Source organism: Sus scrofa, chromosome 1, assembly GCF_000003025.6.
Source record: "Sus scrofa isolate TJ Tabasco breed Duroc chromosome 1, Sscrofa11.1, whole genome shotgun sequence".
Lineage (NCBI taxonomy): Eukaryota > Metazoa > Chordata > Mammalia > Artiodactyla > Suidae > Sus > Sus scrofa.
This window is the reverse complement of record NC_010443.5, coordinates 253,659,374-253,680,814: the sequence shown is the minus strand read 5'-3', so window position 1 is coordinate 253,680,814 and position 21,441 is coordinate 253,659,374. Positions and strand designations below refer to the sequence as shown.

The 21,441-nt window shown below is 37.8% G+C and overlaps 1 protein-coding gene across 1 annotated transcript in view; it reads left to right on the top strand.

The window, feature by feature from the left end:
* Window positions 1-12,966, top strand: part of ZNF883 (zinc finger protein 883) — a 49,357-nt gene extending 36,391 nt beyond the window's left edge. The window contains 2 exon segments of the mRNA XM_021067597.1: window positions 10,754-11,302; window positions 11,304-12,966. Of these exon segments, the coding sequence (XP_020923256.1) occupies window positions 11,165-11,302; window positions 11,304-12,722 (1,557 nt within the window). The 5' untranslated portion in view covers window positions 10,754-11,164 and the 3' untranslated portion in view covers window positions 12,723-12,966.

Below are 21,441 nucleotides of genomic sequence, written 5' to 3'. Positions count from 1 at the left end.
CTCTCCAGCATTTATTGTTTGTAGACTTTTTGATGATGGCCATTCTGGCTGGTGTAAGGTGGTACCTCATAGTAGTTTTGATTTGCATTTCTCTTATAATTAGTGATGTTGATCATCTTTTCATGTATTTTTTTGGCCATCTGTATGTCTTCTTTGGAGAATTGTCTGTTTAAGTCTTCTGCCTATTTCTCAATGGGCTGTTTTTTTCTTCTTGGTATTGAGCTGTTATAAATTTTGGAGATTAATCCCTTGTCACTTGCTTCATTTCAAATATTTTCTCCCATTCTGTGGGTTTCCTTTGCTGTGCAGAAACTTTTAAATTTAATTAGGTCTCATTTGTTTATTTTTGTTTTTATTGTCATTACTCTAGGAGGTGGATCTGAGGGCATATTGCTGTGGTTTAGTTGGAGCGTGGCCTATGTTTTCCTCTAAGAGTTTTATAGTATCCATTCTTATATTTGTGTCTTTAATCCATTTCGATTTTATTTTTGTGTGTGGTGTTAGAATGTATTCTAATTTCATTCTTGTACATGTAACTGTCCAGTTTTCACAGCACACTTATTGAAGGGACTCTTTTCTCCATTGTATATTCTTGCTTCCTTTGTCATAGATTAGTTGACTGTGGGTACATGGGTTTAATTCTGGGCTTTCTATCCTGTTCCACTGATCTATATTTCTGTCTTTGTGCCAGTACCATATGATTTTGATGACTGTAGCTTTGTAGTGTAGTCTGAGGTAAGGGAGCCTGACTCTTCCAGCTCCATTTTGCTTTCTCAGGATGGCTTTGGCTATTCTGTGTCTTTTGTGCTTCCAAAAAAACTTTAAAATATTTCGTTCTAGTTCTGTGAAAAATGTCCTTGGTAATGGATTGCATTGAATCTGTCAATTGCCTTGGGTAGTATAGTCATTTTGATAATATTGATTCTTTCAATCCAAGAGCATAGTATGTCTTTCTCTCTGTTTGTGTCATCTTTGATTTATCAGTGCCTTATAGTTTTCAGAGTGCAGGTTTTTGTCTCTTTAGGTAGGTTTATTCCTAAGTATTTTATTCTTTTTGATGTGATGGTAAATGGGATTGTTTCCCTAATTTCTCTTTCTGATCTTTGGTTGTTAGTATATAGAAATGCAGTCAATTTCTGTGTATTAATTTTTTATCCTGCGACTTTACCAAATTCATTGATGAGCTCTAACAGTTTTCTGGTAGTGTCTCTAGGATTTTCTAGGTTTAGTATCATGTCATCGCAAATAGTGATAGTTTTACTTCTTCCTTGCCAATCTGGATTCCTTTTCTTTTTCTTCTCTGATTGCTGTGGTTAGGACTTCCAAAACTATGTTGAAGAGTAGTGGCAAGAGTGGACATCCTTGTCTTCTTCCTGATCTCGGTGGGAATTCTTTCAGCTTTTCACCATTGAGAATGATGCTAGCTGTGGATTTGTCTTGGAAGATTGTACTTTTTAAAGAACTTGTCCGTTTTTTCTAGGTTGTCCGTTTTATTGGCATATAGTTGCATGTAGTCATCTCACGAGTCTTTGTAGTTCTGTGATTCTGTGGTAACTTCTTTTTCATTTCTAATTTTATTGACTTGAGTCTTCTCTTTTTTTCTTGATAAGTCTGGCTAAGGGTTTATCAATTTTGTTTATCTTTTCAAAGAATCAGCTTTTAGTTTCATTGATCATTTCTGTGGTTTTCTTCATTTCTATTTCATTGATTTCTGCTCTGATATTTATGATTTCTTTCCTTCTGCTACCTTCAAGTCTTGTCTATTCTCTCTAGTTGCTTTAGATGTAAAGTTAGTTTATTTGAGCTTTTTCTTGTTTGCTGAAGTAGGTTTGTATTGCTATAAACTTCCCTCTTAGAACTGCTTTTGATGAATCCCATAGGTTTTGGAGTGTTGTGTCTTTGTTGTATTTTGCTTCTAGGTACTTTTTAATTTCCTCTTTGATTTCTTCAGTGATGCATTGGTTGTTTAGTAGCATGTTGTTTCGTCTCCACGTGTTTGTGTTTTTTGCAGTTTTTTTCTTGTTGTTGATTTCCAGTTATATAGCGTTGTGGTTGGAAAAGATGCTTGATATGATTTCAGTTTCCTTAAAGTTACTGAGATTTGCTTTGTGGCCCAGGATATGATCAATCCTAGAGAATGTTCCATGTGCATTTGAGAAGAATGTGTATTCTGCTGCTTTTGGATGAAATGTTCTATAAATATCTATTAAATCCATCTGGTTTAATGTGTCATTTAGGACCTGTGTTTCCTTGTTGATTTTCTGTCTGGATGATCTGTCCATTGCTGTAAGTGGGGTGTTAAAGTCCCCTGCTATTATTGTGTTTTGTTGATTTGTCCTTTTAAAGTTGTTAGTAGTTGCCTTTTATATTAAGGTGATCCTATGTTGGGTGTATATATATTTATAATTGTTATATCATCTTCTTGGATTGATCCTTTGATCATTATGTAATGTCCTTCTTTGTCTCTTATAATATTCTTTATTTTAAGATCTATTTCGTCTGATGTAAGTATTGCTACTCCAGCTTTCTTTTGCTTCCCATTTGCATACAATATTTTCGTCTACCCTCTCTCTTTCAATTTATATGTGACTCTGGAAATGAAGTGGGCCTCTTGAAGACAGCATATATGTGGATCTTGTGTTCATATCCATTCAGCCAGCCTATGTCTTTTGGTTGGGGCATTTAGTCCATTTACATTTAAGGTAATTATTGATATGTCTGTTCTCACTGTCATTTTATTGACTCTTTTGGATTTGTTTTTGTGGGTCTTTTTTCTTCCCTTCTTCTTTTGTTCTTTTGTGGTTTGATGACTATCTTTAATGTTGTATTTGAGTTGCTTTTTCTTATTTGTGTCTGTATCTATTGTACATTTTTGTTTTGCATTTACCCTGTAGTGTTTTTTTCCCCTGTAGTTTTGATGTAGGAGTATATATACACAAGATTGTTTTAAGTTATTGGTCTCTTAATTGCAAGTGTTTCTCCAGTGTCCTGCATTTGTACCTTCCTCTTCTCACGATTTCTGTTTTTGGTAGCATATTTGTTTGTGGATGGTTTCCTGCCTTTGCTATATGTATGCCTTTACTGGTGAGCCTGGTCATTTGTAATATTTTTGTTTCTAGTGTGGCCTTTTCTGCCTAGAGAAGTTCCTTTAGTATTTGTTGTAAAGCTGGTTTAGTGGTGCTGAATTCTCTTATCTTTTGCTTGTCTGTAAAACTTTTGATTTTTTCCTTCAAATTTGAACAAGAGCCTTGCTGGGTAGCGTAATCTTTATTGGAGGTTTTTTGCTTTTATCACTTTAAGTATATATTTTTTCTTTTTTCTTTCTTTCTTTCTTTCTTTTTTTTTTTTTTTTTGCCATTTCTTAGGCCACACCAGCAGCATATGGAGGTTCCTAGGCTAGGGGTCGAATCGGGGCTGTAGCTGCCTGCCTATGCCAGAGCCACAGCAATATGGGATCTGAGCTGCGTCTGCAACCTACACCACAGCTCACAGCAACGTCAGATTGTTAACCCACTGAGCAAGGGCAGGGATCAAACCTGCATCCTCATGGTTCCTAGTCGGATTCGTTAACCACTGCGCCACAACGGGAACTCCAGTATATATTTTTTTCTGATGAAAAATCTGCCAATAACCTTATTGGGGTTCCTTTGTATGTTTTTGTTTCTTTTCCCTAGCTGCTTTCAGTATTTTCTCTTTGTCCTTAATTTTGGTCAATTTGATTAATATGTGTCTTGGGGTGTTCCTCCTGGGTTTATTTATATAGTACTGGTTGTGCTTCCTGGATTTGAGTGAGTGATTCCTTTCCCATGTTAGGGAAGTTTTTGGCTATTACCTTTTAATATATTTTTATGGCCCTTTCTGTTCTCCTTCTGGCACCCCTATAATACAGATGTTGGTGTGTTTAACATTGTCCCTGAGTTCTCTGAGACTATCTTCATTTCTTTTCAACCTTTTTTCTCTTTTTTATTACACATCAGTGATCTGTTCTCCACCTAGCTTATTTGTTCTTCTGCCTCTTGTATTCTGCTGTTGGTTGCTTCGAATGAATTTTTTATTTCAGTTATTATATTTTGCATCTCTGCTTGCTTAATCCTTAAATCTTATATTTCTTTGCTCAGTGTTTCTTGTAACTTATCAGTCTCTGCCTCCAGTTTATTTCCAGTGTCTTTTTTTTAATTTAATTTTTTTACGAAATAAAATACATACATTTAAACACAATTACATTCACACAGATTATTATATCATGGATCTTAAGAAACAGATTAAGTGACTCCCTCTGGAGAAGTGAAATGCAAGATGTGCTGAGACAAATAAGAGATTTATTCTATACTTTATCCCATTTTGTATGGCTTTCATCTTTACTATTTAGTATTATGTACTACATTTCAATTTTTCTTTAAATATTAGCATTATATTAAAATTGTGTATATTGTGCAAGTAAAATTTATAAAGAAGAAAGCCTTATATACCATTAAATATTTTATATAGCATAATAAAAAGAATAACTTAACTGGTCAGAATAACAAAAATAATACACCCTCTGAAAATAAGTAAAATATAAAATGCATAAATTGGTTAAAAAACAGTGTAACTATATAAATACGTCCCCACAATTTGTTACATCTTGTTGATTCTTCAATATAGGCATTACACCATTCTAGGTGATGAGATAAACAAGACATTATAGACCTTACATTGTACCTTGGAGAGAAATGGTTATTAATAATACAGTTGTAGAACTGTATTATTTAATTATAAAGTTGCATTATTTAATTATAATTATCATAAATTCTTTGATGGAGAGGAAATCAGAATCAGATCTAAGGAGACTTCAGCATTCCAAGAATGATGTCAGATGACCCCCTTCATGGTGGATTATGCACTTATTTACTATGAGATATATTTCTTCTCCAGAGATTCCTTGTTTGTGTATCAATTGTAGATTTTTGGTTTGCAGTTATTCTGTAGTTTTGATATAAGAGTCTATATGTATATTAAATTGTTTTAAGTTGTTGTTCTCTTAATTGCAAGGTCATCTCCAGTGTCCTGCATTTGCACCCACCTCTTCTCATGATTTCTGATTTTGGTGGTATAATTGTGCATGGATGATTTCGTATCTTTACTGTATATATACCTTTACTGGTGAGCCTTGTCAGTTGTGGAATTTTTGTTTCCTGTTGCTGTCTTTTCTTTTCTGCCTAAAGAAGTACCTTTAGTATTTGTTGTAAGGCTGGTTTAGTATTGCTGAACTCTCAACTTTCACTTATCTGTGAAGGTTTTGATTTCTCCTTCAAATCTGAATGAGAGCCTTGCTGGGTAGAGTAATCTTGGTTGGAGGTTTTTTCCTTTCATCACGTTGAGTATATCATGCCACTCCCTTCTGGCCTGCAGAATTTCTGCTGAAAAATCTGCCAATAACCTTATTGGGATTCCCTTGTATGTTACTTGTTTCTTTTTCCTAGCTGCTTTCAAGATTTTCTCTTTGTCTTTAATTTTGGTTAGTTTGATTGATATGTGTCTCGGTGTATTCCTCCTTGGGTTTATTTTATATGGTACTCGCTGTGCTTCCTGGATTTGAGTGAGTGGTTCCTTTCCCATGTTAGGGAAGTTTTTGACTATTATCTCTTGGAATATTTTTTCTGTCCCCTTCTCTCTCTCTTCTCCTTCTGGCACCCCTATAATATGGATGTTGGTGTGTTTAACATTGTCCCAGAGTTCTCTGAGACTCCCTTCATTTGTTTTCAATTTTTTTCTCTTTTCTGTTCTGCATCCGTAATTTCCACTAATCTGTCCTCCACCTCACTTATTCGTTCATCTGCCTTCTGTATTCTGCTGTTAGCTGCTTCTAGTGAATTTTTTATTTCAGTTATTGTATTTTGCATCTCTTCTTATTTAAGTTTTATATGTTGTATGTCTTTGGTCAGTGTTTCCTGTAAGTTATCCATCTTTGCCTCCAGTTTATTTCCAATGTCTTGCATCATCTTCAGCATCAACAGTCTAAAGTCTTTCTTGGAGGCTGAGAATCTCCTCCTTGCTTAGCTGTTTTTCTGGGGTTTTTCCTTTCTCCCTCATCTGAGTTGTAGTTCTCTGTCTTTTCATTTTTATAGGTTTTTGGTGTGGTGACCTTTTTTACAGATAATAGAGTTGTAACCTCTCTTACTTCTGGTGTCTGCCCTCCTTGTGGCTGAAGTCGGTATGGGAGCTTGCTGTAGGCTTCCTGATGAGAGGGTCTGATGCCTGCCCCCTGGTAGGTGGAGCCGATTCTAATCCCTCTGGTGGGTGGGGCTTAGTCTCTGGATGGTATTAGAGGCAGCTGTGTGCCTGAGTGGTCTTTAGGTAGCCTGCTTACTGAGGGGTGGGGCTGTGATCCCACCTGGATTGTTGTTTGCCCTGGGGCTTCTCAGCAGCTGACTGATGGGTGGGGCCAGATTTTCCCAAAATGGCCACCTCCAGAGAAAGGCAGCTGCTGAATACTCCCGAGAGCTTTGCTTTCAGTGTCCTTCCCTCACAACAAGCCACATTCACCCCTGTTTTCCCAGGATGTCCTCCAAGAACTGTAGTCAGGTTTGACCCAGATTCCTATGGAGACCTCGCTCTGCCCTGGGTCCCAGTGCACATGAAAGTCCATGTGTGCCTTTTAAGAATGGGGTCTCTGTTTCCCCCAGTCCCATGGAGCTCCTCACACAAGCCCCACTGGCCTTCAATGCCAGATGCTCCAGGGGCTCCTTATCCCAGTGCTGGATCCCCACACATGAGGGTTTGATGTGGGGCTCAGAACCCTCACTCCTGTAGGTGAGTCTCTGTGAACCAGTTAGTTTCCAGTATGTGGAGCTTCCTACCTAGGAGGTATGGGGTTGTTTATATTGTGAAATCGCCCCTCCTACCTCTTGATGTGGCCTCCTCTTTTTCTTCTGGAGTAGGATATCTTTTTTAAGGTTTCCAGTCCATTTGGGTGGAGATTGCTCAGCCTTTAGTTGTGAATTTTGTTGTTTTTAGGAGAGAAGTTGAGCTCCCGTCCTTTTATTCCACCATCTTAATCCGGAATCCTTTCCAGAGTCTTGAATCAACTTCACTATCATCAGTCTAAAGTCTTTTTCATGGAGGTTGATAATCTCCAGATCCCTTAGCTGTTCTTCTGTGTTTTTTCTTGCTCCCTTATCTGAGTTTTAGTTCTCTGCCTTTTCATTTTTATAGGTTTTTGGTGTGGTCTCCTTTTTGCAGACAATAGAGTTGGAGCCTCTCTTGCTTCTGATGTCTGCCCCCCTTGTGGCTGAAGTTGGTACTGGGACTTGGTGTAGGCTTCCTGATGGGAGGGAGGCCACTGGTTGGAGCTGATTCCCTCTGGTGGGTGGGGCTTTGTCCCTGGTAAGTTTAGAGGCAGCTGTGTGCCTGGAGACTTTAGGCAGCCTGTTTTACTGATGGGTGGATTATTGCTTGGCCTGGGGCTTCTCAGCACTGAAGGGTGGGGCCAGATTTTTCCAAAACACATGCTGCTGATTATTCCAGAGACCATTGCCTCCAGTGTCCTTCCCCCACAATGAGCCACAGTCATTCTCTCTTTCCCCAGGAGATCTTCCAAGAACTGCAGTCAGGTCCGACCCGTATTCTTTTGGAGTCTCTGCTTTGCCCTGGGACCCAGTGCGTATGAAAGCCTATGTGTGCCTTTCAAGAATGGTGTCTCTGTTTCCCCCAGTCCCATGGAGCACCTGCACACAAGCCCCACTGGCCTTCAATGCCAAATGTTCTGGGGGCTCCTTCTCGCAATAACAGATCCCCAGGCAAGGGGACCTGATGTGGGGTTCAGGATGCTCACTCCCATAAGGAAGTCTTTGTGATACAGTTACTTTCCAGTTTATAGGCTGCCCACCCAGCGGGTATGGGGTTGCTTACATCATGTAATTGTACCTCCTACTATCTTGATGTGGTCACCTCTTTGTCTTCTGGAGTAGGATATCTTTTTTGATAGCTTGCTGTCTGTTTGGTTGAAGGTAGTTCAGCAGTTGGTTGTAATTTTGTTGATTTTATGAGAGAAGATGAGCTCTAGTCCTTCTATTCTGCCATCTTACTCCCGTCTCCCCACCATTGCTTTACTTTTGATTGATCCATACTTCTTTATATGTATTGCTACCATCAATAGGATTATAACCTTGTCCATTTATGTAGTACCTCCTTATCATATCTATACACTTTCTATTATTTCTTTGGTTGAGTTCATATTTTTATATTTATAGTTTATGTAAATATAGATAGATTTCTTATTTTCAGTGTTTTTGTAGGGAAACTTCAGCATTGCTTCTGTATACTCTCAACAGGTACATAGTAGGCACCAAATAAGTGCTTTTGGACAGTCTTGAACTTAGAACTTTAGAACCCTGAACCCTCTTTGAACTTTCTAGCCTTCTACTTTGTTATTTTAAGTTGTTAGCTTTACTCTTTCTTTCATAAGTAGTTGAATGAATGATCCCTTAGTAAGCAAGTATTTGATGTTCTAGGAACCAGGCATCGAAGGCTGTTCCAGGGGACTTTACATAGTGGTAATGAAAAGAATCAGACCATTTTCAGATACTGTACAGGGAAGTGATAACAACTGTAGGAGCCTTGTCTCATGGGTTAAGTATAGCTTTATAATTACTATAGATCACCATGGCTTCTTCTCTAAATGTCGAAATGTTTGGCATTATGGGATTTACAAGGGCTTATCTGATCTATACTTTGAGTTAGTGACCAGAGATTTTTAATTTTATTTGTTCATTGAGATAAAATATTTCTTTTATTATTAAAGATGATTGCTTTTTTCTTCAAAACATTGTACACAGATGACTTTATTATGTTGCCTTAGCAGCATCAATATTCCGACATTTCAGATTTCCTGAACACAACTTAGGAACAATTCTGGATCCATGGTAAACACGCAAGCACATATCCTTCACCAAGAATCCAAGCATCAACCTTTTAAAACAGACATTATCTTCTAAGTAGAAAGAATCGTATTAATAGATAACAGAGGGAAAAATGGAGAAACGTCACAAAATACTTAGTGAAGAACAAATCAGACAACTAGGTAACAACCAAGTAGCTAGAAATCCTTGTAAATAATTGTCTGTTGTGATGGTGGTACCAACAATATTGGTACTAGGTGGTGGATTTAGAAATGCTGGTTAGTGTCCACTCTGCAGAGCCTCCTCTTATCCATGTATAAAACAGTTCATCTAGTGGGCTCGACATTCACCTTCATTTCTACATATCTTTATCCATCTCACATGTTTTTGTGAACTCCCAGTAAGAGATGGCCCTCTTTCATTTGTTAGTGAATCTCTGTATTTGTACCCTAGACTCCATTATTTTCTATTTGTTTTAGGACCTTGATTTAATGATTATTTCATAATTCAGTCTCTCCCTGTTCTAATTTTCGAAGTTGAAAAGTTTTTCTTGTTTTTAAAAAAACATTTGTGTAACAATATTTTAATTTTTACTTACATTTTAATTTTAGTCTTTTTTCATTACCACACTTTTTGTACTCATAGTTAACAGTGTCAATTCTACCCTAATTTTTGAATTTAGATTCTTATCATCTGTTTTTCTATTAAAATTATTTTGAAGGGACCCCTGAATTCTGAATTCTTTCCTGATAGAAACTTAGTCCTTTCCATATTCTAAATTTTCTGCTTCATTTGATATTTTGTCTTTGCTTTTGTGACATCACCAGGTTATTTTCTGTTCTAATTTCTTTGCAAGGGCTTTTTCATTAGTTTCACTTCCTCCCTAACACAAATGCTTGTCCTTTTAAGGTTTATTTTCTGCTTGTTTATTTTTCATCCCAAACAATCCATGCATCCTATATCCTAAAACTAGTCCTTCCATGCCATTAATTCCCTGATATGTCTTTTTCCCTTTACATATCTCATTTGAATTCTCCATACTTTCCCTGCTTAGAGTAGCTCACTACTTGAATGTCTCACTTCACTTTAATAAATTACTTTATAAACTCAATATGGTGAAATGTGAAGTCACCAACTTTCTCTAAGTAGCCTCTTTTTCCTTCTTCAGTATTTCTGTCATTCATACCACTATTATTGGTGCTATTTGTTCCTCTCTTAGCACCACTATTAGTTCTAACTTTCTTGGCTGGAAACCAAGCATCTTTATGAACCTCATTTTGTAAAAATTCCTCATAATCAATGTCCGTATATTTTTGTTTCTTCTGTTTTAGATTTACTTTTATACTGAATTCTTATGTATTATCTTAATCCAGGCCCATATCATTTATATTATACTTTCTTACTGAATTTGATTGCTTTATTCTGTTATCCATTTTAGATGAAATTAGCAAGTACTTCATCTAAAAATCACATATTTATCATTTTGCTACTATGACAGAAAACTTCAATTTTTCTATCTCCTACTATATGACATTTTTTGTCAGAATTTATTATATGATCCCATTTCATTTTTCTTATGTTTTACCTACCTCTGCTTTCCAAAGACATATATTTGAGCTAATGTCATTGGTCTGCCATATCATGTACTTTTTATATCTTTATCTTTGATTATATCATGAATTTTGTCTCAGTGCAATCATTTCTTTTACCACGCTTATCTGTGTTAATTCTTTCCTTCTTTAAACATCCATATTCATCAGAACCTATATTGTATAATCTTGTTTTATCCATACTGGTTTATTTTTTCTTATATATAGATATATATATATTTTTATAACTGATGAGTGAGGTCTATTTTCCCCTTTATATTCCAGAGGGAAGAAATATTATCTTCTGCTTAATCCTGGATACTATATCCAAAGGCAGAGTGTTAATTCTAAAGCTGAAAGCTTCTGAAAAATAAATGGTGTCATGGCATGATGTTAGAAAAATTTTCAAATGATGGTTCTTCACATTCGAAGAATTGGAATTCAATAACTGGTTTGAGCAACACAAGTAATATTATAAGGAAAAGCAATTCAGGAGAAAGATCATGAATGTAACAGTTTGAGGGAAATGTCTAATCTCAGCTCAAATCTTTTTAAACAGCTGAGAGTTTCTAGAAGATAAAGACCTCATAATTATGACACAGATGCATAATTCTGCTTCAATAGATTTTTTTAAAGGCAGCTTATAAAGGAAAAATAATTTCATATATAAAATTACTTATGTTTGAAACAATTTAAATGTACAGCTATAGTTCAGTACTGATGGAATCTGAGAACATTTGTATGAGAGAGAAACGTGAATGTAAACTATGTGGTAAATCCTTCAGCCGAAACACTAATCTTATTCAACATCAAAGAATACATACTGGAGAGAAAGAAGCCTTATGAGTGTAATGAATGTGGGAAAGCTTTTAGTCAGAGCACTAATCTTATTCAACATCAAAGAGTCCATACCGGGGAGAAACCTTATAAGTGTAATGAATGTGAAAAAGCCTTTAGTCACAGATCATCCCTTAAAAATCACGAGAGAATACATACTGGAGAAAAACCCTATCCTTGTAAAGAATGTGGGAAGGCTTTCGGCCATATTTCAGCCCTTATTCAGCATCACAGAATTCACACTGGAAAGAAACCATATGTATGTGTCAAATGTGGGAAAACCTTCAGTCGGAGCACACATCTTATTGAACATCAAGGAATTCATTCTGGGGAGAAATCCTACCAGTGTAAGGAATGTAGGAAAGTTTTGTATCACAGCACATCACTAATCCGACATCAGAGAACTCACACAGGAGAAAAACTCCACAAATGTAATGAATGTGGAAAAGCCTTCAGCCATACTCCAGCCTTCATTCAACATCAGAGAATTCATACTGGGGAGAAACCCTATGAGTGTAATGAATGTGGAAAAGCTTTTAGTCAGAGCACTAATCTTATTCAACATCAAAGAGTCCATACTGGGGAGAAACCTTATAAGTGTAATGAATGTGAAAAAGCCTTTAGTCACAGATCATCCCTTAAAAATCATGAGAGAATACATACTGGAGAAAAACCCTATCCTTGTAATGAATGTGGGAAAGCTTTCAGCCATATTTCGGCCCTTATTCAACATCACAGAATTCACACTGGAAAGAAACCATATGTATGTGTCAAATGTGGGAAAACCTTCAGTCGGAGCACACATCTTATTGAACATCAAAGAATTCATTCTGGGGAGAAATCCTACCAGTGTAAGGACTGTAGGAAAGTTTTTTGCCACAGCACATCACTAACCCGACATCGAAGAACTCACACAGGAGAAAAACCCTACAAATGTAATGAATGTGGAAAAGCCTTCAGCCATACTCCAGCCTTCATTCAACATCAGAGAATTCATACTGGAGAGAAACCCTTTGAGTGTAATGAATGTGGAAAGGCCTTTAATCGGAGTGCACATCTTACTGAACACCAGAGAACTCATACTGGAGAGAAACCTTACGTTTGTAAGGAATGTGGAAAAACTTTCAGCCGAAGTACACACCTTACAGAACATCTAAAAATACATTCTGGTGAGAAACCCTATCAATGTAATGAATGTCAAAAACAATTTTGCTATAGAACATCACTAATTCGACATCAGAGAAACCATACAGAAGAGAAACCCTATCAATGTAATGAATGTGGGAAATCCTTTAGCTTAAGCTCAGCCCTTTTCAAACATAAGCAGACTCATAGAACAGAGAAGCCTTATCAGAGTAATGAATGTGGGAAAGCCTGCAGCCATAGGTCATCATTTATCCCTGAGCACTCACAATAGTAAAAAGACAAAAACCAAAACTCTAGGATTATTGTAGAAGAAAAACCTTAGGTAAAATATTCATTCAGTGTTTGTACTGAGAAGAAACACTGTTCTTGTAATTCATCTGAATAATGTGCCATCATTGAGATCAAAACTTATAATGGAAATGCCTCCAAAACTGAAGTTTGTTTTTATTATTTAATTTAATTTAATTTAATTTATTTATTTATTTTGTCTTTTGGCCATTTGTAGGGCCACTCCCACAGCATATGGAGGTTCCCAGGCTAGGGGTCTAATCAGAGCTGGAGCCACCAGCTTACACCACAGCCACAGCAATGTGGGATCCTTAACCCCCTGAGCAAGGCCAGTGATCAAACCCGCAACCTCATGGTTCCTAGTCAGATTCGTTAACCACTGGGCCATGACAGGAACTCCTGAAGTTTGTTTTTAAAAGACATTTAAGAAATTCGTTTTAGAGATAATTTATTATAAATGTTTATATTTGTTTATAATAAAAGCCTTTTCAGATACAGAAGTTTTAGAGGAATGATAAAAATTATTTATATATAATCTTTTTAGTAGTTCTCATTTTATTGTTAAATGGTAAAGACATACCTTTATAAGGAGGGTTTGAATTATAAGTTTTAAAAAGTTTAACAGCTGTAGACAAGAATGCTTTGCCTACAGAAATAATAAGCATTATTTCCAGTATTCGTGGAATATTTTAATGGAATATATACATATATATGGCTACAAAGAAAACTTCAACAGATTCTTCCTGAGGGAAATATTCAAACACTTCCTGTTTATTTATTTGTTTTTATGATGAGATAAAAGAAAAGAACAAGTTAAAATAGTACCACAAAATTATTTGGAAATTAAAAATCGTTTTCTAAGTAATTTCTGTGTTAAAGAATAAATCCAAACAGAGACAATGGAATTAGAAAATAATGAAACTGGAACAAAGGATTTGATATAAAAAGATAGGAAACCAAGTAATAATAAAAGCTCCCCAAATAAAAGGAATGCATTTATAAAGATAAAAGAGTAAGTAAACTAGGTACAAAAATTATACTTGATAAGCCAGTATATAAACTCTAGCAAGTAGGATAATGGGGGGAAAAGGGAGAAAACACAGTATCTAAGAGTAAGAAAAGAAATATAAATATGGATAAAAAGGAAGTTAAAATTTCTAATTCAGTCAGTAACAAGTCAAATCCAGCAGTTTAGTAAAATCAATACAGATCTTTATCATAGGATTCCAGACTTGTTCAAAAGTAGTAGCATACATTGATAAAGAACATATACTAGACACTGTAAAAACATTTGGCAACATTCTACAGCGTTGAGGTTGTTTTAAAGTTCTGAATAGAAGGAAACTTCCTTAAATTGGGAAGGGATATTTCCAGAAATCTACCAAACACTGCAGATAACTAGAGTGTTCTTATCAGAAACAAGAATGAGGCAAATGATGTTTGATATCACTACTCTTAACATTGTTCTACAGGTTGTGGATAATTCAATAAAAGAAAAGACATATAAGCTAGTAATATTTTTAAAAGGAGAGAAAAGAAACCTGACATCATTTGAAATGATTTATTTGGTAACCAGAAAATCCAGCTAGTAGAACTTCTAATACCCAAATAGAAAGCTTTCTTAAATGGAAGGAATAGAAAATGTAATGGAAAAAAAGTGACAGTCACAGTATTGACCAAAAAAAATCTAAAAATGCCAGGAATGAAAAAATTCCAAGAGATGATTGTAGATAAATTTTTCTAAATAGCATAGAATATTAAAATAAATGAAGAGACATGAAGGTGTCAGTTTGCTTTAAATGTGTCTTTGATTTTAAATTTAAATCAAAATCTCAATAGAGTTTTTTAAAATAGCACTTTATTGAGATATTATTCTCATACCACATAATTCAATGCTTCAGAGGTTCAGGGGTTATTAGCATATTTACAGAGTTTTGTGACCACCACCGCTATCTAATTTCAGAATATTTCATCACCCCAAAAAGAAGTCCATACCTGTTAGCAGTAACTCTCCATTTCCCTTATCCTTCCAGCCCCTGGAACCACTCACCTACTTTCTCTTTCTGAGGATATGTTTACTCTGGCTTTTGTACTTCAATAAGATCCCAGAATATGTGGACTTTTGTGGCTGACTTTTTTTTAGCATTGTTTTCAAGGCTTGTCCATGTTGTAGCACACATCACTATTTCGTTTCTCTTTATGGCTAAATAAACTTTCATTGTATGGATAGGCTACATTTTGTCATCCATTCATCAGTTGGTGGACTTTTGGGTTTTTCCACTTTTTGATTATTTTGAATAATGCTGCTATGAACATCCACATATAAACATGTGTGGGCATGTTTTCAGTTCTCTTGGGTATATATACCTGGGAGGGAAATTGTTGAGTCATATGTTAACTCTATGTTTAACCTTTTGAGGAAATTCCAGATTATCTTCTAAAGCAGCTGTACCAGTTTTCAGTCCCATCAGCAACATATAAGGGCTCTTATTTTCCCACATCATTGTCAGTTCCTGTTTTTCTCTTTGTGTATGTGTATATTTACACAGACATATAAGTATACATGTACATATGTCTATACATAACATATATGTGTATTTTCTTTGGAGAAGTGTCTGTTCAGATTCTTCACTCATTTTAAATTAGGTTATTTGTATTGTTCAAATGTAAAAGTTCTTTATATGTTTTGGATACTGACCCTTATATATATAATTTGCAAATATTTTCTCCCATTCTGTTGTCTTTTTGCTTCTTGAGGATGTTCTTTGAAGCATAAAAAGTTTCAATTTTGATGTAGTCCAGTTTATCTGTTTTTCTTTTATTGCTTGTCCTTTTGTTGTGACCCAAGATTGTGAAGACTTACATATTTTCTTCTAAGATTTTTATAGGTTTAGCTCTTACTTTTAGATCTATGATCAATCCACTTTTAGATATCTTTTTTATATATGGTTTGAGGTAGGGGTCCAATATTATTCTTCGAATGTGAATATTCAGTCGTCTCAGCACCTTTGTTGAATACTGTTCTTTCCCATGTTTAACTATCCTGGCATCCTTGTCACCCAATGGGATTTTAAAATGAAATTTAGCACACTAAAAATAAGTATATTAGAATAACTAAATGACTCTTAAAAACCAGAAACAACAAAATAGGGTTTCCCCTCCAAGTGATTCAAATGGTAGAGTGTAGGAACCAAAATAGTAGGTATATCACAGATGATACATTGTATATATAGAATAGAAAATAAAAGAGAAATATGTATACATGATAGTTTAGTATATGATAAAAATTGTATTTCAAAACACTTGAGAGAGTCAGCTATTCAGTAAGTGATATCAGGGTAACTGGCTACTTACTTGGACAAATAATTACTTCCTAACATAAAGTTAAATTCCGGGAGGGAATAGTGGAATGCCATTTTGTGGTAATTTTCCAGAAGACAGGAACTGGGCACACAAATCTGAGATTTTCTTCAGATCGGTCCATAACCAGTATTGTATAAACACAAATTTAAGTATTTGAAAAAGTTTTATTATAACTGCTGATAGAGTTATATTGGTGGAGTTCCTGTCATGGCACAGTGGTTAATGAATCCGACTAGGAACCATGAGGTTGTGGGTTCGATCCCTGGCCTTGCTCAGGGGGTTGAGGATCCGACATTGCCTTGAGCTGTGGTGTAGGTCACAGACGCGGCTCGGATCCTGCGTTGCTGTGGCTCTGGCGTAGGCTGACAGCTACAGCTCCGATTAGACCCCTAGCCTGGGAACCTCCATATGCCGTGGGAGTGGCCGTAGCAAAGGCAAAAAGATAAAAAATTATATTGGCATAATTCTCTTCACATCATTACAAAAAGTGGAAAAATGACATTGCTTTAGGGAGAAAAAAGAAAAGGAATAAACCTAAAACAAAGGAAGAAGTAAGATTGGATTAAACCATTTTATTAGTAAAGATACTTCTTTTTCTAAATTTAAATTTTTTTTTGTCTTTCTAGGGCCATACCTGTGGCATATGGAAGTTCCCACATGGGTCAAATCAGAGCTCTAGCCACTGGCCTATGCCATAGCCACAGCAACACTGGATGCAAGCTGCATCTGCAACCTTTACCATATTTCATGGTAATACCAGATCCTTAACCCACTGAACAAGGCCAGGGATCGAATCAGAGTCCTCATGGATACTACTCAGGTTCATTACCACTTGAGCCATAACGGGAACTCCAGTGAAGATACTTAAAAGTGACAACTTTTAAGTTACATTTACAGGAAGGAAAACTAACATTTGTTGGTTGCTGAATAGTGTAGAAATGAAGGCGCTGAGGTTGTCTGACTCATCGACGGTCACCCAACTTTGAAGGGCAGAACCAGGATTCCAAAACAAATATATCTGAAATTATGCAGAAACTTTCCTAATGAAGTAGACAAAAATAAATTTGTAGGGTTTTAATACAAAGCTTGTATGAATTCTGCAATGACACCATGCACAAGGGCCTATGCCATAGTATGATAGGGCTCATTACTGAGGAGAATATGGACCTAGGAAGCCAAAGATAAGCATCTTCATTTCCTAGAGTTGATGTAACAAATTACCACAAACTAGGTGATTTAAAACAACAGAAACTGATTGTCTCAGAGCTCTGGAGGCCAGATGTCTGAAATCAAGGTGTTGGCAGGGCCACATTACTTTTGGAGCCTCTAGAGGAGAATCCTTCCCTATCTTTCTAACTTCTGGTGGCTCTCAGCTTCCTTTTGGCTGCATCATTCCAGTCTCGGCCTCTGTGTTCATGTTACCTTCCTTCTGTGTCTGTCTTCTCTTCTGTCTCTTATAAGGGTGTTTGTCATTGAATTTAGGGCCCAGCTGAGTCAGCCAGGGCAACCTCACCCCTAGGCCTAACTTGTATCTGCAAAGACCTTTTTTTCCAAATAATGTAACAGTCACAGTTTCCAGGGGTTTGAATATAGACGTTTATGTTGAGGGTGTCACAGTTCAACCCACTGCAGTCCATGAAATGGAAGACAAATACAAATCATAATCAAAGCAGAATGCAAACAGGTGAAGCCATTCTGAGTGTTGGAATAAGAGGTGAGACAGGTATCAAGATTAAAAATCCTGGCTATGACTGTCTATGAGTTAGAACATGAATGTAAAATTCGACCAGGTCAGGGATTTTCAAGCAGGAATTCCTGGAGGTACATGGAAATACAAGTAGTATGGTTTGAAGGTAATGAATTTCCACATTCTCTTTCCTAAACTTTATTATTTGAAAGGAAATCTGTGTTCACAGTGACTCTTCTTTAGGTTTGCCTAAGGAAGATATATTCCACTCATCCTGAACTTTGCTAATACATACTAAACACATGGTTGTCATTTCTCTGGTGATTAATGGAGACACCATGAAGCCCAGGGCTTCCTTCTGTCAAGGGTGAAGTATAGGCTTAGAAATGGTACATTTTGACTAAAATTAGGATTTCCAACCTGAGATGATGGCAGAATTGGTAGGAGGAACGTTTAAATTTTTAAGAACTTGACATTACCTCAACTGTTGCCAAAGAATGCATTGCTCTCAGAGTTCCTGTTGTGGCTCAACAGGTTAAGAACCTGATGTAGTGTCAGTGAGGATGCAGGGTCGATCTCTGGCCCCACTCAGTGTGTTAAGGGTATGGCATTGCCGTGAGCTGCAGCATAGGTTGCAGATGTGGCTTGCATCCTGCGTTGCCATGGCTGTAGTGTAGGCCGGCAGCTGCAGCTCCGCTTCGACCCCTAGCCTGAGAACTTACATATGCCGCAGGTGTGGCTCTAAAAGGAAAGGAAAAATAAAAAAAGAATGTATTGTTCTTGAGGGAAGGTCTCTTGAGTAAACAAAAAAAATCCATAAAAATGTTGTTAAAAGACAGATTGCTTTATGTAATTAAACAATAATTATTTTCATCTGCTCTTAATCTTCATCCCTAAGTGTGATTTTGGCTGGAAAGGAAGGCATCGTGGAACAGCGGTAGTAAAGGACTGTGGCACCGTATTTGATCATCCGCTCGATAAGGTGATGACCAAAGGTGGCCTGAGATGAGGGCCTACAGGGACTCCTGAGTAGTGGCCAGGGGCTTGATTGGTTGGCCAGAGGCCAGAAAGGATTAAGATTGGGATTTGCAGACAAGGAAGTTGAGGCAAGAAGCATGTGCACGGGGTTGTGCACAAGCTGTTGGTTTCTGTGTCTTGGAAAGGACCCCCCACAGAAGAGGCACTCAGCAACCAGATGTACTAGTAAATGTCAGCCAGGCTGTGTGTTTTTTCACCATAGTGCTTGTGCAGGGGGCCCCTGAATTGAGAAACCATGATTTCAGGGGTGGAGGGTGTTACCTAACGGGCCCAGCAGCACCGTCTCCTTCTCATCAAGGCTGATCTAGCTAATGTTGCGTGGAATACCTGACACTTTAGCAGCAGAGACTGACAGCCTCTGTGGCAACATCCTTGAGATCAGCCACCTGGTGGCAAGTGGATTACCGTGGCCACTTTCCATCCTGGAAGATGTGGTGATTTGTTCCTACTGGAACTGACAGCTAACCTGAATGTGGGTGTGCCTTTGCTGTGACTCTGGCTGCATAATTAATGGAGAACTTTCTGAAGCCCCAAGTTATGGATGTGGAATCCTACAAGTCATTGTCTCAGACTAATGTACCCATTTTTGGTGAAGGATGTGTGAAAATGGATGTATGGCCACGGCATCTACCAGTCCTACCATACACCATATCACCTAGAAGCTACCACTTTGAATAGAATTTTGGAATGGGAGTTCCCATCATGGCACAGCAGAAACAAATCCAACTAGGAACCATGAGGTTGTGGGTTCGATCCCTGGCCCCATTCAGTGGGTTAAGGATCCGGCGTTGCCATGAGCTGTGGTGTAGGTTGCAGATGCAGCTCAGATCTGGTGTTGCTGTGACTCTGGTGTAGGCCGGCAGCTACAGTTAGACCCCTAGCCTGGGAATCTCCATATGCCACTGCTGCAGCCCTAAAAGGACAAAAGACAAAAAAAGAAAAAAAAAAGAACTTTGGAATGGCCCCTTAAGACTCAGCTAAGGCACCAGTTTAGGAATGACAGCCTTCAGGGTTACAGTGGTATTGTCCAAGTTATGGCACATACAATGAAGATACGTGCCCTGCCCGCCCCCCCCCAATTTGTTCTCTACCTCTGAGTTAGGAAAGCTTGGTTCTTTTCCTCCTGAATAGAAAAAATCCATCCCCCCCACCTGGGTGTCTCCTTTACTCTCACACCACTGCCACATTCACACAGAACACTTCACTTTGGGTCACCAAGCATGTATGGGTTTTTTTTCCCACACCAAGCAATTCACCGGCACACCAGCTGGGTGTGATACAATCTAACTCAATTCTGACACTACCTACTTGATGATAGTGTCAGATCCCACAGGTTAAAGGTGCAGTCCCACAAGACTGCTCCCACCCGAATGAATGCCAGGCACAAGTAGCACGTCCCCAGGTTACCATAACTTCTGTCTGATTTAGCTACAAATAAGTGGTTCCCAGGACCCCCTCCTCGGTTTCTATTAATTTGCAAGAGCGGCTCACAGAACACAGGGCAATACGTTCTTAGGTTTACCAGTTTATTAAAGGATATGGTAAAGGATAGAGATGAACAGCCAGAGGAAGAGATACATAAGGTGAGGTCTGGAGAGTCCTAAGTGCAGGAACTTCTGTCTCTGTGGAGTTGGGATGTGTCACCCTCCCAGTGCTTCATCCACCTGGAAGCTCTATGAACCCTGTACTATTAGGATTTTATAAGAAGTTTCCTCACATAGGCATGATCCATTATGAACTCCATTTCCAGCCCCTCTTCCCTTCTGGAGAAGTTGGGATGGGGCTGAAAATCCCAGGCTTCTAATCATGGCTTGGTCTTTCTGGTGACCAGCCTCTGGAATCCAGGAGCCCACCCAGAGTTGCCTCATTAGAACAATAGATATGCTTAGTGCTCTTAGCATCTAGGAACTTACAGAAATTTTAGGAGCCCTGTGTCAGGGACAGGGATAAAGACAAGTATTAAAACAAGAGGTGCCCCTACTGCTCTTATGACTTCAGAAATTATAAGGGTTTTAGGAGCTCTGTGCCAGGAATCGGGGACAGAGACCAAGATACATTCTCTGCTATCTCAGCCCCCCAGTGGCTGTTATATGCAGGTCCAGGAACCAAAGGTTAAAGTAGGATTGGCTCCTCTCACCACCATACCCAGAGGCCCACCAGTCCTTCCTTTGCCACAAACTTGGCCTGTTTGCAGGGGCAAGATGTCCACTGAACATAAAGCCATGACTGCTGCCTGGCCTTTAGCACCCTCATGTCAGGAGACCAGCAGATACAAAAAGAAATACTGGTGGGTTATCTGTATGGCCCCAACCAGTCACATATTTTCTCTTTGTCTCCTTTTTGTTTTATTCTATACCTACAAAAGCTTCTTGCTTTCTGCCTCGATTTGCAGTTCTCTGAAAAGGGACTGTCCACCTCATGAAGCATTTCCTAAGGTTTGTTTATATCACCTAAGTGTTTGACAGCACTAAGAGAAATTGATGCAAAAAGGGCCAGGGTAGGAGAGTTCAGGGCTTGCTCTGGGGGCTTCCTCAGTCTTACTGCTCTTTTCAGAGTGAAATGGGTCCAGGATACAAAGATTCATATTGGTAGAAAACCGCTACCCGGTGGGACT